This window comes from Eschscholzia californica, unplaced genomic scaffold, assembly GCF_041429995.1.
Source record: "Eschscholzia californica isolate CP2 unplaced genomic scaffold, dmEscCali1.0.p SCAF_4, whole genome shotgun sequence".
NCBI lineage: Eukaryota > Viridiplantae > Streptophyta > Magnoliopsida > Ranunculales > Papaveraceae > Eschscholzia > Eschscholzia californica.
The window spans coordinates 13,890,625-13,904,601 of record NW_028238461.1 but is presented as its reverse complement, the minus strand read 5'-3'; the positions used below and the strand labels follow the sequence as shown (position 1 = coordinate 13,904,601).

At 35.6% G+C, this 13,977-nt stretch overlaps 2 protein-coding genes across 3 annotated transcripts; one reads left to right on the top strand and one right to left on the bottom strand.

Moving 5' to 3' along the window:
- Positions 1-890: 890 nt before the first annotated feature.
- Positions 891-12,615, top strand: LOC147542938 (phospholipid-transporting ATPase 3-like). Of its 2 annotated transcripts, none has more exons than XM_086672933.1 (27): positions 891-1,468; positions 2,664-2,729; positions 2,932-2,993; positions 3,696-3,777; positions 4,005-4,115; positions 4,603-4,680; positions 4,877-4,973; positions 5,336-5,442; positions 5,874-5,939; positions 6,329-6,450; positions 6,613-6,697; positions 6,787-6,864; positions 6,970-7,086; positions 7,239-7,388; positions 7,477-7,581; positions 8,283-8,425; positions 8,876-8,977; positions 9,066-9,129; positions 9,233-9,445; positions 9,529-9,694; positions 9,805-9,884; positions 9,985-10,224; positions 10,348-10,569; positions 10,661-10,828; positions 10,901-11,263; positions 11,358-11,464; positions 12,070-12,615. In XM_086672933.1, the coding sequence occupies exons 1-27, from the start codon at positions 1,262-1,264 to the stop codon at positions 12,377-12,379; spliced, it is 3,711 nt and encodes a 1,236-aa protein (XP_086529059.1). In that variant the 5' UTR covers positions 891-1,261; the 3' UTR covers positions 12,380-12,615. The 2 variants fall into 2 exon arrangements, with proteins under 2 accessions (XP_086529059.1, XP_086529060.1); XM_086672934.1 differs by having other exon boundaries at positions 1,051-1,468; positions 2,937-2,993.
- Positions 12,616-12,885: 270 nt separating this feature from the next.
- LOC147542937 (germin-like protein subfamily T member 2) lies at positions 12,886-13,622 on the bottom strand. Its single transcript, XM_086635361.1, has one exon. It carries the CDS (start codon positions 13,561-13,563, stop codon positions 12,886-12,888), a length of 678 nt encoding a protein of 225 aa, XP_086491487.1. The 5' UTR covers positions 13,564-13,622.
- Positions 13,623-13,977: the final 355 nt, after the last annotated feature.

Here is a 13,977-nt window from a genome sequence, read left to right as displayed (position 1 = left end):
TGGCATTATAGGGGAAATAATCTTTATGGACACAAAAATTGGGCTTAACTAATGTGATGAGTTATTTGAGAGGGAAGCTTTTGATAGAAGGGGAAAACTATGGCTAAATGCTTCTCTCATTCAATACCCTCTCATCGAGTAAGGAAATAAATCCAATTAAGGTCTAGAAATGATGGGCAAGATCACCCATAGATGATTGTCGAGGTGGTAGTAGCAGTAGGTGATGGTGGGAGGAGAGGAAAAAGATTACAAAATATTTGAAGATCACTGGTAGTGGCGGTCAGACAGTCGGCTGACAACCCTTGTCGATATAAAAGAATAAGGACATTGGGTTAAATCTAAGATTTCCAGTCAAATTAGTTGACGGAGCGTGTTTATGATGCCCAAAACCCCCCACGAATGTAAATACTCCAATCGTATCTTTTTTTCACCACAAATGTAAATACTCCAATCATATCTTTTTTTCGATTGTTTATGTTGGGACCTAAATCTAACTGCCACCTCGTTTAAGAAAACTAAACCACCACTTCCAGTCACTACACGACCACCGTTGGTTACCCCGCCCAACGACCATCATCACCATTAACCACGACCAACTTAACCAGGACAGTTGTGGGTGGGACGCGTACTAATGGTTGGCGATTTTAAGAGCTATGGGATGGGCGACACAACTTCAGATACCCCATCTATATATGGAAAGCGACAATCAAAACTTAATTAACTACCTCAACAATGAAAGCAGGTCAATCGACTGGCAGTCTGAGAAATTCATGGACGACATTCTACAGCTAAAATATCAATTTCGCTCCATCAAATTCACACATGCCTCGCGGGATCACAACAAATGGGCGGACAAACTTGCTAAATGGGGCAGGACAAATGATTGTAATAGGATTTGGAACTCTTTGATTGAGTTCCACGACGTTCTGAGTGTCTAATTGTATGTCTCTTCAACAAAAAAAAATATATATATTTTATTTCTTTTTTGGTGATTTTCATGTAAGAAGATCTTCCATCCATATATAGACAACCATTCAAAATAAAACAACCAAACAGTCCTTAAAGGAGATGTTTGAGAATGAGGCCGTCTCTTTCTTTTCTTCCTTTCAACGTAACGGCCATTAATCAAAAGAAGAGCGAAGAACTTGCAGAGAAAAAAAAAAATCACCTCTCTCTCTCTCTCTATCAATAAATTTATTAGGGTTTTGATTGTCTCTCTCTAGATCTTATTCGATCTATTCTTTCTTTTGTTCATTGTAAAATGAATGGAAATGGATGGGAGAAAGTTAGATCATCAAAGTCTCGTTTAGGAGGAGGATTTGGGAGTACAGATATGAATGAGCGCATTTCTTCTTCATCTTCTACTACTTCTCGAACCGTTACTCTTGGTCGCGTTCAACCTCAAAATCCTGCTTATCGTACCATTCATTGTAATGATCGTGAGGCTAATCTCCCTGTTTGTTTCAAGGTTTTGATCTCTCTCTCTCTCTCTTTCTCTACACAAATTAAGTTTTTTTGTTTTACTGACATTTAGGTTTAGAAACCAGAAACCTTTACACAATGTTGATTATTTGAAACTAGTAGATTTTGTTGAAACATTAGGAAGAAGATTTGGTGACGTATAGGTTTAGGATGAAATGTATAAACAAATGTTCGATACACATTTTCGATTTCGAGAATTAGGATGGTTAGTGTTTGATTGGAGAATTAAGAAACAGGTGTATATCTCCCTTCTTTTTCTTGGTGTTGTATTTGATGGAGGTAGAAGGACAATGTGCACTATAGTTTAGCCATTTTCTGAAATATGTTGTAATTTGCTTGCAATTTGATCATGATATGTTTTTATGGTAGAGTTCTGATTGTACAATTCAACTAACGAGCTCTCGATAGAGACATTTTTGGGGAATTATTGAGACGTCTTAGAGTAGGTAACGTCTTTGGTAGGGAGGACAATGCACTATAATTTAGTGCAATTGCCGTACCGACAGTATTGGAGTCTTCTGATAGCTGTGGTCAGTGAGACCTCTGTACCTGCGAATGGAACACAAGTCTTCCATTTCGTATTTGCTCATGTTTTTACGATCCAGAAATAGTATTATCTTTAGCTTCATGTGTTGAGTTACGATAATTCCTCCATCTAGGTTGACCTACTAATTGGCTATTAGGATGTGTTCCAATGATGCAAGTTTTTCACTTGACATGGAATACACAGTAAGTACCACTTGGGTATGTAGATGGAGGTTCTTGTAGTTAAATGCAGAACGACATCAATAATAAAGCTGAATCATGGGTAGCAATGTAACTCTAATGGAAGCAAGTTTTCATTTTCATATGATGATATTAGTGCCAACTCATTATTGTACACTGTTTGTTGGAATGATATGTTGAAACTCAGAGTCACAATTCTTCTTTTTTTTTGGGATAATTTGAATAAATATAAGGGAAAATGTTCATTCTACCTAGATCTTCATATTGTGTCTAGGGAGATTCAGGAAATCGGAAGCTCCATATTGTTTTTAATAGAGCCTCCCAAGAATCAGTGAAGTCTGAGAAAGATAAAAATTGAACTTGTTTCCATCTCTTTTTGCTATTATTATTCTTAGAGTGGACCTTATCCGTAAAACAAAGGGGTTCAATTAATTTTCTGTGGTATTTGTTTTCAGGGAAATTCTGTATCAACTACAAAATACAATGTTTTTACCTTTTTGCCGAAAGGGTTGTTTGAGCAGGTAATCTTTCCTAAATTAAGCTCTGTGCATTAGAAAAAACAAAATTGATATTTGATAGTAAGTTGATTTGAATAGGTTTTTATGTATTTTTTGTATTCCGATGAGTGGCGGTTTCCTTCGTGCCATTGAACATTTGTATATTTCTTTTCATTCATTAATCATTATATGTTCTTGAAATATTTCTTTGCTTTTGCATTGACAGTTCAGGCGGGTAGCTAATCTCTACTTTCTCATGATTTCAATCTTATCTACAACCCCCATCAGGTACTTTATTCTGTGCAATTGAATCAAAATATTATCACTGAGACGTTACTGATATATTGCCATCATATTCTTGATATATACTTTAATGTCTCATCAGACATGCAAAATACTCGATTTGGCGTGTCAAAATTGTAGTCATTTAACACATGCAACCAGTAATATTGGAAACAAAAAAAAACATTCGTCTGATTTAGTTATAAACTATCTGATATATTACCCAAATAAATTACCATGACTACTTTCAATATTCACGTGATACAATAATTAAGTGTTTACCTGAAACAACATGTATAATTTCAGTAACTACATATTCCCATTGTGCTCTCTGCTTTTTCTTGGAAATGTTTGAAACTTATCATAGAATAGGATCATCATACCAAGAACTTCCAGTTAGAATTAACAACACTTGCTGAGTTTAATCGTTAATGTTAACCATTGACAGTTTGACACTTAACAGATTAAACTTTGAGAGCAGCAAAAGTTACCACAAAGACCAAATAGTCAAATAGGAAATTTGGTTTATGGTAATGAGATTTTGGATCCATGACTGCCTCTATGGTTATGAGTCTAAGAGTTAGACTCGACCTTCCATTTTGATATTTATATGCTTCAATAACTGATGTCCAATATTTTATGTTATTGTTTTGACTATACGATGCATAATGACTACTTTTCTTAAAAAAACTGTTTTGTTTCATGCAGTCCTGTGCATCCTGTAACGAATGTGGTCCCACTGAGTTTAGTGCTCTTCGCCTCTCTTGTGAAAGAGGCATTCGAGGACTGGGTGAGTAGTACCATGAGGACTGGACACTTTTTCTTTGTAGGAAAAAAAGAATCCATTTCTGATGGAATAAGTTTGTTATTTCAGTTCGTTTTTTTTTGCTTGCTTTTGCCTTCAATTTTTATTTTATGGAGAACTATTTATTTTTAGATTGCTAAGCATTGGTAACTGGAAGAACAATTTGCTTAGTTGTTTAGTTTTGTTTTTGTTTTCTTCATTCTACATGACAGAAACGCCTACAAAATGATAAGGTTATAAATAGGACACGTATAGATGTATTGCAAAATCGGGAGTGGAAAAGTATTCCTTGGAGAAAGCTACAGGTTGGGGACATTGTTAGAGTAAGTCTTCTCAACTTGTTCTCTTTCCCTGTTGGATTTGATGTGTTCTCTTATACTAGCTGCCTTGATTGTTATTCATCTTCTAAAACTAGACTAGAGGTACCTCTTCCCCCTTTAGAAATCTTCTTTCTGACTTATCAGAGTATGTGTTGATTTTCGTCATCGATGCTGTAAGTTATCTATGTATATCTATATATATATATATATAGTGTATCTAGTTTGCACATCAAATCACGCGCATGCGTTCATGCCAAGCATCTGTTTAATCAACTTAACAATCAATAAAATTTCGATGATAATCAAACATTTTACACGAGGTTAAACTTAAAGCTTGTTAATTATTAAATAATGTCTCCTGGACTACCTAAAGAAATGAATGTCTGCTTTCGAGATATGATTTTATGTACACCAGCAGCTTCAATGGTTTCTTGGGATACTTGGGAGTTGGGACTCCTGTTCAACAGTTGAATGTTGCATTCTTTTGCAGGTTAAGCAAGATAGCTTCTTTCCTGCTGATCTGCTGTTCCTTGCAAGTACAAACCCAGATGGTGTTTGCTACATTGAGGTTTCACGTCCTGTTTTCACTCGATTACTTTAAAGTTCAAATATCCGCTGCTTATTTTAGTTTTTACTCACAGAATGTAGAAAACTAAGAATGCAATACTAATAATTCTTTCCAGAAAACAAAGAAAATTAAATTAAAGAACAGAAATATTTGGTGTGTAGTAAGACTGACTTTTGGTCCTTGGTTGGGGTCGTAGACGGCAAATCTTGATGGTGAAACAAATTTGAAGATCAGAAAAGCTTTGGAGAGGACTTGGGATTATTTGACTCCTGATAAAACTTCCGAGTTTAAAGGTTTAACCTCATCTTGTTTGCTGACTCCTTTTCCCAATAATATATTGAAACTCATCAATTTCTAGTAAATTCAAGATATACAGTCTATTGCAGTCCAAATTTTTTGGTAGTAAACATCTTACAATATCTGAATTAAACATTCACAAATCTATTGTATATATATGTATGTTTTACGTACAAACATTATTTGAAAAATTAAAATTGCATGCTTAAAGATCCAATTAAAAAGTATTAATTCGTTTTCCTGTGTAAGAAATCTTCATTTTGTGCCACTTCGTTACGCATATTCCAAAATATAATATAAAGTTCTCAGAAAATGCTTGGTTCTTGTTTCCCTCTCTAAACGTTTTCATGTATTGCAGGGGAAGTACAATGTGAGCAACCAAATAACTCATTGTACACATTTACTGGGAATCTTATGATCCAAAATCAAACACTTCCTCTTTCCCCGAATCAACTTCTACTGCGAGTATGACTTCGTTTCTTTTATATATGTTTTAATTAGTTCATGTAGCTCCCATGTATAACGAACTTCTGTAACAAACTAATGCATGTTAGCTCTTTTCAGTTTCTCTGACGTAGTTATATTTTTCTTTGCCTTAAATATTGTTTCAGATTGTAAAAGCTTGCTTAAATATTGCTACTAACACCAGATATTTCCTTTGTGAAGTGCTGAGGTTTTCCTTTGTTAAAATTAGAACCCTATTAATTCTTAGTTTGCATTTTTTCAGGCTGTTCTTTATATTTTGCATTACCCTTTTCATCCTTGAGATTTTTTTTCAACTTATCATTTTAACTGCTGCAGTTTATGTAACTTTCTAGTAATTAAGCATATAAGAGTTCTTTTATCCTTCAATGGGAGGTACTTCTGTTACTAACTAAACACTAATTCTTTTCCAGGGATGCAGTCTCCGTAACACAGAATACATAGTTGGAGCTGTAATATTTACAGGACATGAAACAAAGGTGTGTTTTTTCTTCACAAGTCTTAAATTACAGGTTCATTTGTATACAATCTTGATATAAATTGTTTTTTTTTTGGTTGAGGAGTTGCATTTATTTATGCTTCAAAGTTTAAACAAGGGTACTTGTGAATATTCACATGAGACCCTTTTCTTGGCGTGGTAAATCATTGCCAGTAATTGGTCTGTAGATGTATCTGGGTGCTCCGTATTTTGCACAGATGTTAATTGACCTAAGTAGATGTAATTGGAGTATTGGATTCACTTATGTGCATATCCTTATAATGTGATGTATCAAACTATCAATAATTATTCTTCTGCTTGTTTTGTTCCTTAGTACCTAGTGAATCTCTTGTAAGTCATTACTTCTTAAGTTTTACTATTTTGCTGTAGGTTATGATGAATTCCATGAATGTTCCTTCAAAAAGAAGTACTTTGGAGAGGAAACTTGACAAGCTCATTCTCACTCTTTTTGGTGCTCTGTTCTGTATGTGTGTCATTGGAGCCATTGGCAGGTCTATTAACTAACTAGTCCCCGTGATTTGTGCATTAGTAGTCTCTATGTATCTTACCATCAGATTACTGTTTTCGTGTACTTCATAAATGTGTCTGTCGCATTTTTGTAAGGGTTTTCTCCAAGCTGTAATTAGCTTCCTTGTTTTGTTGAAATCCTGCAGTGGAGTATTCATAGACCGCAAGTACTTCTATCTGGGACTCGATGAAGATGTTGAAGATCAGTTCAACCCTAGAAACAAATTTGTGGTACCTTTTGCCTCCTGTAACACAATGCATTCTCTGAATCAGACTAATTTGTAACCAAACTGTCTTAATCATTTTTATCGATTTTGCAGGTTGCTATCTTAACCATGTTTACGTTAATTACATTGTACTCGACAATTATCCCTATTTCGCTTTATGTATCAATAGAGGTATTATCGGTTATAAGTCGATCTACTATGTAATCTCTATTTAATAACATCTATATCTCTTTAATGGTATTTTATTTATGTTTTTTTCTTTCTTGACTATCCCAGATGATTAAATTTATTCAGTCCACTCAATATATCAACAAGGATTTACATATGTATCATCTAGAGACCAACACCCCTGCACTGGCACGGACTTCTAATTTGAACGAGGAGCTTGGACAGGTATGGTAGTTCAAGTGCCCCATTCTCAATTTTAAGCTCTTTGTCATTGATTTTTTCACTAAAATGGGAAATTAAGGTATTCTATCATTTTGTATGTGTCATCAGGGATCACATGTTCTAGGCATTTTAATGCATTATTTTCCTCTGTCCAGGTGGAATACATTTTTTCTGACAAAACAGGAACTTTAACCAGAAATCTGATGGAGTTTTTTAAGTGCTCTATCGGTGGAGAAACCTATGGGCATGGTATCACTGAAATAGAAAAAGGTGCTGTGCAGCGGAATGGTTTACAAGTAGAAGAGGTATACTTTGGAGTTGGGAACCTTCTGTAAAATGAAAACATAACTTACTTTTTCGTGTTCTCTTTTTACCTCATTCAACTTTTTACAGGTAACAAGATCAGCTAACGCCGTTCATGAGAAAGGCTTCAATTTTGATGATGTTAGGCTTATGCGAGGTGCTTGGAGGAATGAACCTAACTCTGATGCCTGTAAGGTAATTTAATTGATGCTTACATGATTAGAATATGAATTTTTTGTTTTCATCCCTACTAGCTAGCTGCTGGTTGCCACTTCAAAAATAATTGCAGGGGTGATGTTTTTTTCTACAAAATCCGCTGCCAAGGTCACTTTCTTCGATTTAAAAGTTTGTATTCATTCATGAGATGGCTTACATTGTTCCCTTTTTTTGATACTCCCACGTCAAACGCCATAAGAAATGTACATTTTCCCCTATATGGTGTCTTTAATGACGAAAAGTTGGTGTTACAATTACAAAACTATGTGAAGTTGATATTATTTAATATAAGTAATCAATGATGACTTGTGAGGCTTTGATGCCATAAGAAATGTAAACTTTCCCCTACATGTGTGATTAGAGGACATTCTTTATTTGCTTAGTTTATGAATTCATTTTGTTTTTCTGTCCTTCCGCCTCTATTAATTTTTCTCAATTGGCAGTAAATTGTGTTAAAATAGTAATTGTTAAATATTTAGACATCTCTCTCTCTCTCTCTCTCTCTCTCTCTCTCTCTCTCTCTGCTTCTGTATTCTAGCATTTCTAGATGTGATTTTTGTAGAAGATATGAACCTGACATTTGTATTCTTCGTTGGTCTGACTCACACCTACATAATTTCTTTTGATTGGTATTGACATTCAACCATGACATCCTCAATGGAACTTTTTCTTCTGAATAGGAATTCTTCAGATGCCTTGCTATTTGCCATACTGTGCTTCCGGAAGGTGAAGAATCCCCAGAAAAGATCACATATCAGGCTGCATCTCCCGATGAGGCTGCTCTGGTCGCTGCCGCAAAGAACTTTGGCTTCTTCTTTTACAGGTAATATCTTGTATGTCAGTTATGCTCTAACTGGGAAATAATACATGAGTATATGTATACTTGGTTACGACGTCTTAAAGTAACTCTTGTCAGGATAAATGATTGCATCTTAGAAGCTGAATAACTCAAACTATGTGGTATAGTCATGATGCACTAAGTGCTATTAATGTTTGAGATTCGCTTGGGTTATATCCAAAAAATTAGAGGGTTTGTTGCTACTGTCAAGCTTTTCAGTCTGTCATTATATCTGGAGAATTAGAAGCATCATGAAAATCATTCTAATAGAACCTGCGTTATAACCCAGAACGGAACTCTGGCTCCTTATTTTATTATCTACAATCTCTGATAAAAATTTGTTGTTAAAAAGAAGCAAGATAAGAGAACTTGCTCCTGACTATTGCACCATGTGTGTGTACTGATTTGTATTCGACTTACTGTTTATTATCTCAGGCGAACACCAACGTCAATCATGGTTCGTGAATCACATGTCGAAAAGATTGGAGGAATTCAAGATGTATCTTATGATATTCTTAATGTTCTGGAATTCAATAGGTTGGATTTCAGACCCTCGTCTATTTCTTTTTTATTTCTCTATGATTCAAAATTTTGCTAGATCGTGATAGTTATCTTTGTCATATAGTACAAGGAAGCGTCAGTCTGTTATATGTCGGTATCCAGATGGCAGGCTTGTTTTGTACTGCAAGGTATTACTTTCACAAGTCTTACTGCTTTAAGGTAAATTAAGTGATTGCTTATGAAAAATCAAATTTAACTGATCCGAGAAACCTATGGTTCTATTCTTCACAGGGTGCTGATACTGTCATCTACGAAAGAATGGCAGATGGGAATAATGGCATAAAGAACATAACCAGGGAACACTTGGAACATTATGGTTCTGCAGGTTTACGCACACTTTGCCTGGCATACAGAGATTTAAGTATTGAATTGTATGAAAGCTGGAATGAGAAATTCATCAAAGCAAAATCTTCTCTACGAGATCGTGAAAAAAAGTTGGATGAGGTACACGCCCTTTGTAGACATTATTTATTGTTCTTCTTATTGAACTATGTCTCTATACTCAATTGATTATTGACCTTCTGCAGGTAGCAGAGTTGATAGAAAAGGATCTTATTCTGATCGGGTGCACTGCAATAGAAGACAAGCTTCAAGAAGGGGTGCCTACTTGCATAGAGACTCTTGCTAGAGCTGGAATCAAAATATGGGTTTTAACAGGGGATAAGATGGAAACAGCAATAAATATAGCTTATGGTGAGTGAACTACTTTATATCTTGTCTATATCTGTCGATCATCAAGTAGTCTTGCTCCCAACGCCATCTAAGTAAATGATTTAGCCGTCTCTTGGTTTCTCTAAATCCAGCTTGTAGCTTGATCAACAATGATATGAAGCAGTTCATTATAAGTTCAGAAACTGTTGCTATTAGGGAGGTTGAAGATAGGGTAAGCAGCATTTCAGTGGTTCCAAAGCGTGAATATTTACAAGATAATGGCCTTCAGCTTAAACTGTATCCTCAATAAACAATCTTGTAATTTCTGTTAGGGTGATCCTGTGGAGATTGCACGCGTTATTAGAGAGTATGTTAAACAAGAGCTTGAGAAATGTTTGGAGGAGGCACAACATTCTCTTCGGACTGTCTCTGGACCCAAATTGGCACTAGTGATTGATGGTAAGTGCTTGATGTATGCCCTTGACCCTGGTCTGCGAGGAAATTTGCTTAACCTAAGCTTGAACTGCAACTCTGTTGTCTGCTGTCGAGTGTCTCCCCTACAAAAAGCACAGGTAGAGAGAGATCTGATGTAACTCTTACCTAGTTAATATATTGGAATATGTCTGGTTCTCCCTATCTACTTAATTGGCAAATATAAAGGATCAAAGGCTTAGATTTTTCTTATCATGTTCTAGGTTACTAGCCTCGTTAAGAAAGGTGCAAGGAAGATAACACTCAGTATCGGTGATGGAGCCAACGACGTGAGCATGATTCAAGCTGCTCATGTTGGTGTCGGCATAAGTGGACTTGAAGGAATGCAAGCAGTGATGGCTAGTGACTTCGCGATTGCTCAGTTCCGCTTCTTGACTGATTTACTTCTCGTGCATGGCCGATGGTCATATATGAGGATTTGCAAGGTCCAAACATCTTTATCTGCTACATGTAACGTTCTTAAAAAGATTTTATGGAACTCATAACCAACTCTTTTATTCCATTTCACACTTGCAGGTTGTGATGTATTTCTTTTACAAAAATCTTACTTTCACTTTAACTCAGTTTTGGTTCACCTTCCATACTGGGTTTTCTGGTCAGAGGTTCTACGATGATTGGTTCCAGTCTTTGTATAATGTTATTTTTACAGCCGTGCCTGTGGTTATTGTTGGCTTGTTTGACAAGGTATGCTCATAAACCTGAACTTCAATATCTAACTATAGCTGGAAACTTATATATGTATTTTTTTTTTACCAGGATGTGAGTGCATCTCTTTCGAAGAAATACCCAGGACTATACAAAGAGGGAATGAGGAATACCTTCTTTAACTGGAGAATTGTGGGTGTTTGGGCTTTCTTCTCTTTTTACCAGTCATTAGTTTTCTTCCATTTCATTACTTCTTCGAGTCGGTCTTCAAACGATTCAGCTGGAAAGATGTTTGGGCTCTGGGATGTTAGCACAATGGCCTTCACATGTGTCGTGGTAACTGTCAACATACGTCTTCTTTTAGCTTGTAACGTTATTACAAGGTGGCACCAAATAGGAGTTGGAGGAAGTATTTTAGCGTGGTTCATGTTTATCTTTGTATATTCTGCAATTATGACTCCACGAGATAGACAAGTAAGTCCTTTCTTTAATCATATTTCTTATGTGCTTCTCTAATATCGGATCAGTCTAATTGAGATTTGGCTCTCTTTTTTTCATTGCTTTGCAGGATAATGTATATTTTACAATTTATGTACTGATGAGTACATTGTATTTCTACCTCGCTCTTCTTCTTGTTCCCGTCGTTGCACTTCTAGGCGACTTTGCTTTCCAAGGGTGAGATTCTTGTTCTCTTCGCTTAAGTAGGTTTCGTACTTGTCATTTCCATATATCTTGCTTATTCTCTCATACTCAGCTCCAATAGACTGAACTGCCTCAAGTTGTTTACCCTAGTTCTATTTATAAACCAACCCTTTGGTGGTCAAATTGTGACATCTAGGTCGGGTTTCATAGTGTTTGTAAGAAATGTGGGATTTCTGACTGGTCTTAACGGCTTAATCGAGCTGATTAGGTGGTCGAATTATATCTGGCTCGAGTCAGATTTCAAAATGTTTGCACGCATTTTGGGATTTTCGACTAGTCTAAACTCTAAATAGCTCAATAAAGCTTATTATGGGTCCATTTAAACCAGATATGAAACAAGTTTTACTTAAAACACTTGTATAAACTTACGATTGTGCTCTGAATCGGAATCGGATGAGTTAAGACTCGGATGAGTCAGTCTCGGTCGAGTCAGATTCAGACAGAAACTTCACCTATTAGTCTCCGTCGATATGAATCTGCTCGAATTGGTGACCTTGTGCTGCAAATATACTTAATATCAAATTCATTGAATCTCCGTGAACTAGCCCAATCTTTTTGTGTTTTTAATCTATTTACAGTGTTCGACGATGGTTCTTTCCATACGACTACGAGATAATTCAAGAAATGCATAAAGAAGACCTAGACGATAATAGCAGACCACAATTACTTGAAGTTGCAACAAGCCAACTAACGCCAGCTGAAGAAAGAAGCTATGCCATTTCTATGCTTCCAAAAGAAAGATCAAAACACACAGGATTCGCTTTCGACTCGCCAGGGTATGAGTCATTCTTCGCTTCACAATGTGGGGTATATGCGCCTCAGAAGGCATGGGATGTCGCTCGAAGAGCCAGTATGAGATCAACACCAAAGGCGCTGAAGAAAAAATGAATCAAAAGGAAACAACATTAAATACGTGATTTTTGTAAAAATAGTTGTATCATATACTAGTCTTGGTTCTTCGATTTTATTTATTTTATTCTTTTTTTCATTTTCTTTATGTCTACACACACACAGCTTCCTTCATTCTTATTCGAAGATTTATTTTTCAGAAAAGAAATATGAATGTAGACAGAAGCAAAGAAATTTTAGTGAGAATTGTTGTCATAATTAGTGACAATTGAATTTTTCTTCTCGTTTTCATATTTTTTTTCCTTTTCTTTCCATTCTTAAAATATTCATTACTCAAAAGTATTATGGCCTAAGTTACTATACTAAATTATGACATATAATCGGTGGTTTGCTCAAGAAGCCAAACCAATTTGTTAGGCTTAATTTGATTCAGTCAGTTTCGTCATTCTATGCCCACTGGTATAGTTAAATATTACATTATCAAACTTTAATGTATTATATTCAACAAGAATAAATCGAAAGTAATTTAATCAATGCTAACAAGTTCAACCACCAAACTTAGATTTTATGTCATTAATAACAGTTTCATTAACTAGGAAATTCTGGGTCAAAATCCCACTAGGAATTGAAGGATTAGTGCCAAAAAGTGTAGTAGGAAGAATAACAGATCCAGGCATCTGACTATTGAAAGCAGTAACTAAAAGAGCTTTCCCTGTTCCAACATTCTTTTGAAAATGAACTAGTCCTTTAGGTATTACAAACATTTCTCCAACTTTCAATACCTTTGAGTAGAAAACATTTCTACTAGAAATGAATCCAACAAGTACTTCTCCTTGTAAGACAACTCCGGTTTCGGTCGCTCGAGGATGTGAGTGAAGTGGGTTAATTCCGCCAGGGGCAAAATCAACACGGTTCATCGAAATTCCTAGCGTGTTTAGACCCGGAAACGAAATAACGTTTCCTGCAGTCGCGCTTGATCCGAAAACATTGTTGGTGTTTCCTTCCTTTGTCAAGCCACTAAAGAAGAAATCGTTCGATGAAATTTGAGAAATGGGTTTGCAGGGGTACCCGTTTACTGATATTGTGCCGTTCGTGTCAGCCACACAAAAGTCTTGTAGCCCGTCGGGGTCAGAAAGGCATGGAGAAGTGAAGAAAACAATATAAATTAGAGAGATAATTAGGAGGAAAAAGGATGAACTTCTTATAGAAAATATAGCAGCCATAGTTAGATGATTGTTTTCAATATTAAGAGTATAAGAGAAATTTTATTCTTGGGTTTCTCCTTGATAAGAATCCCATAATGGAGCAATTCATTATATAGTAAAATTTAATCGGTTACATACGCAAATTTTCCAATAGTTAACAACATATATAAAGAAAGAGGAATCATTCAAAGTAGTGGTGCTGACAGAGGGACTAAGACACCTTCATAAACACTGAGAGCAAAGATACAAAACAAATAACTAACTTTTAAAATTTAGATCAAAGAGACAGAATGGGGTTTAATTTTTCATTTTCAAATAAATACTTGAACCTATCAAATCAAAAATTTCTACAAACTTTAATATCTTTTTTTTTTTTGAGTTTTTCCTAAGTATTATTATTAAAGAAAGTCTAAATGTGATTCACTAACAGAC

Excerpts from the sequence above, each read along its gene's own strand:
- LOC147542937 (XM_086635361.1), bottom strand. The coding sequence starts at position 13,563 with ATGGCTGCTATATTTTCTATAAGAAGTTCATCCTTTTTCCTCCTAATT.
- LOC147542938 (XM_086672933.1), top strand. The coding sequence starts at position 1,262 with ATGAATGGAAATGGATGGGAGAAAGTTAGATCATCAAAGTCTCGTTTA. Across the intron at positions 6,451-6,612 it reads GTCATTGGAGCCATTGGCAG|TGGAGTATTCATAGACCGCA; the intron begins GTCTATTAACTA and ends GAAATCCTGCAG. Across the intron at positions 10,570-10,660 it reads CATATATGAGGATTTGCAAG|GTTGTGATGTATTTCTTTTA; the intron begins GTCCAAACATCT and ends TCACACTTGCAG.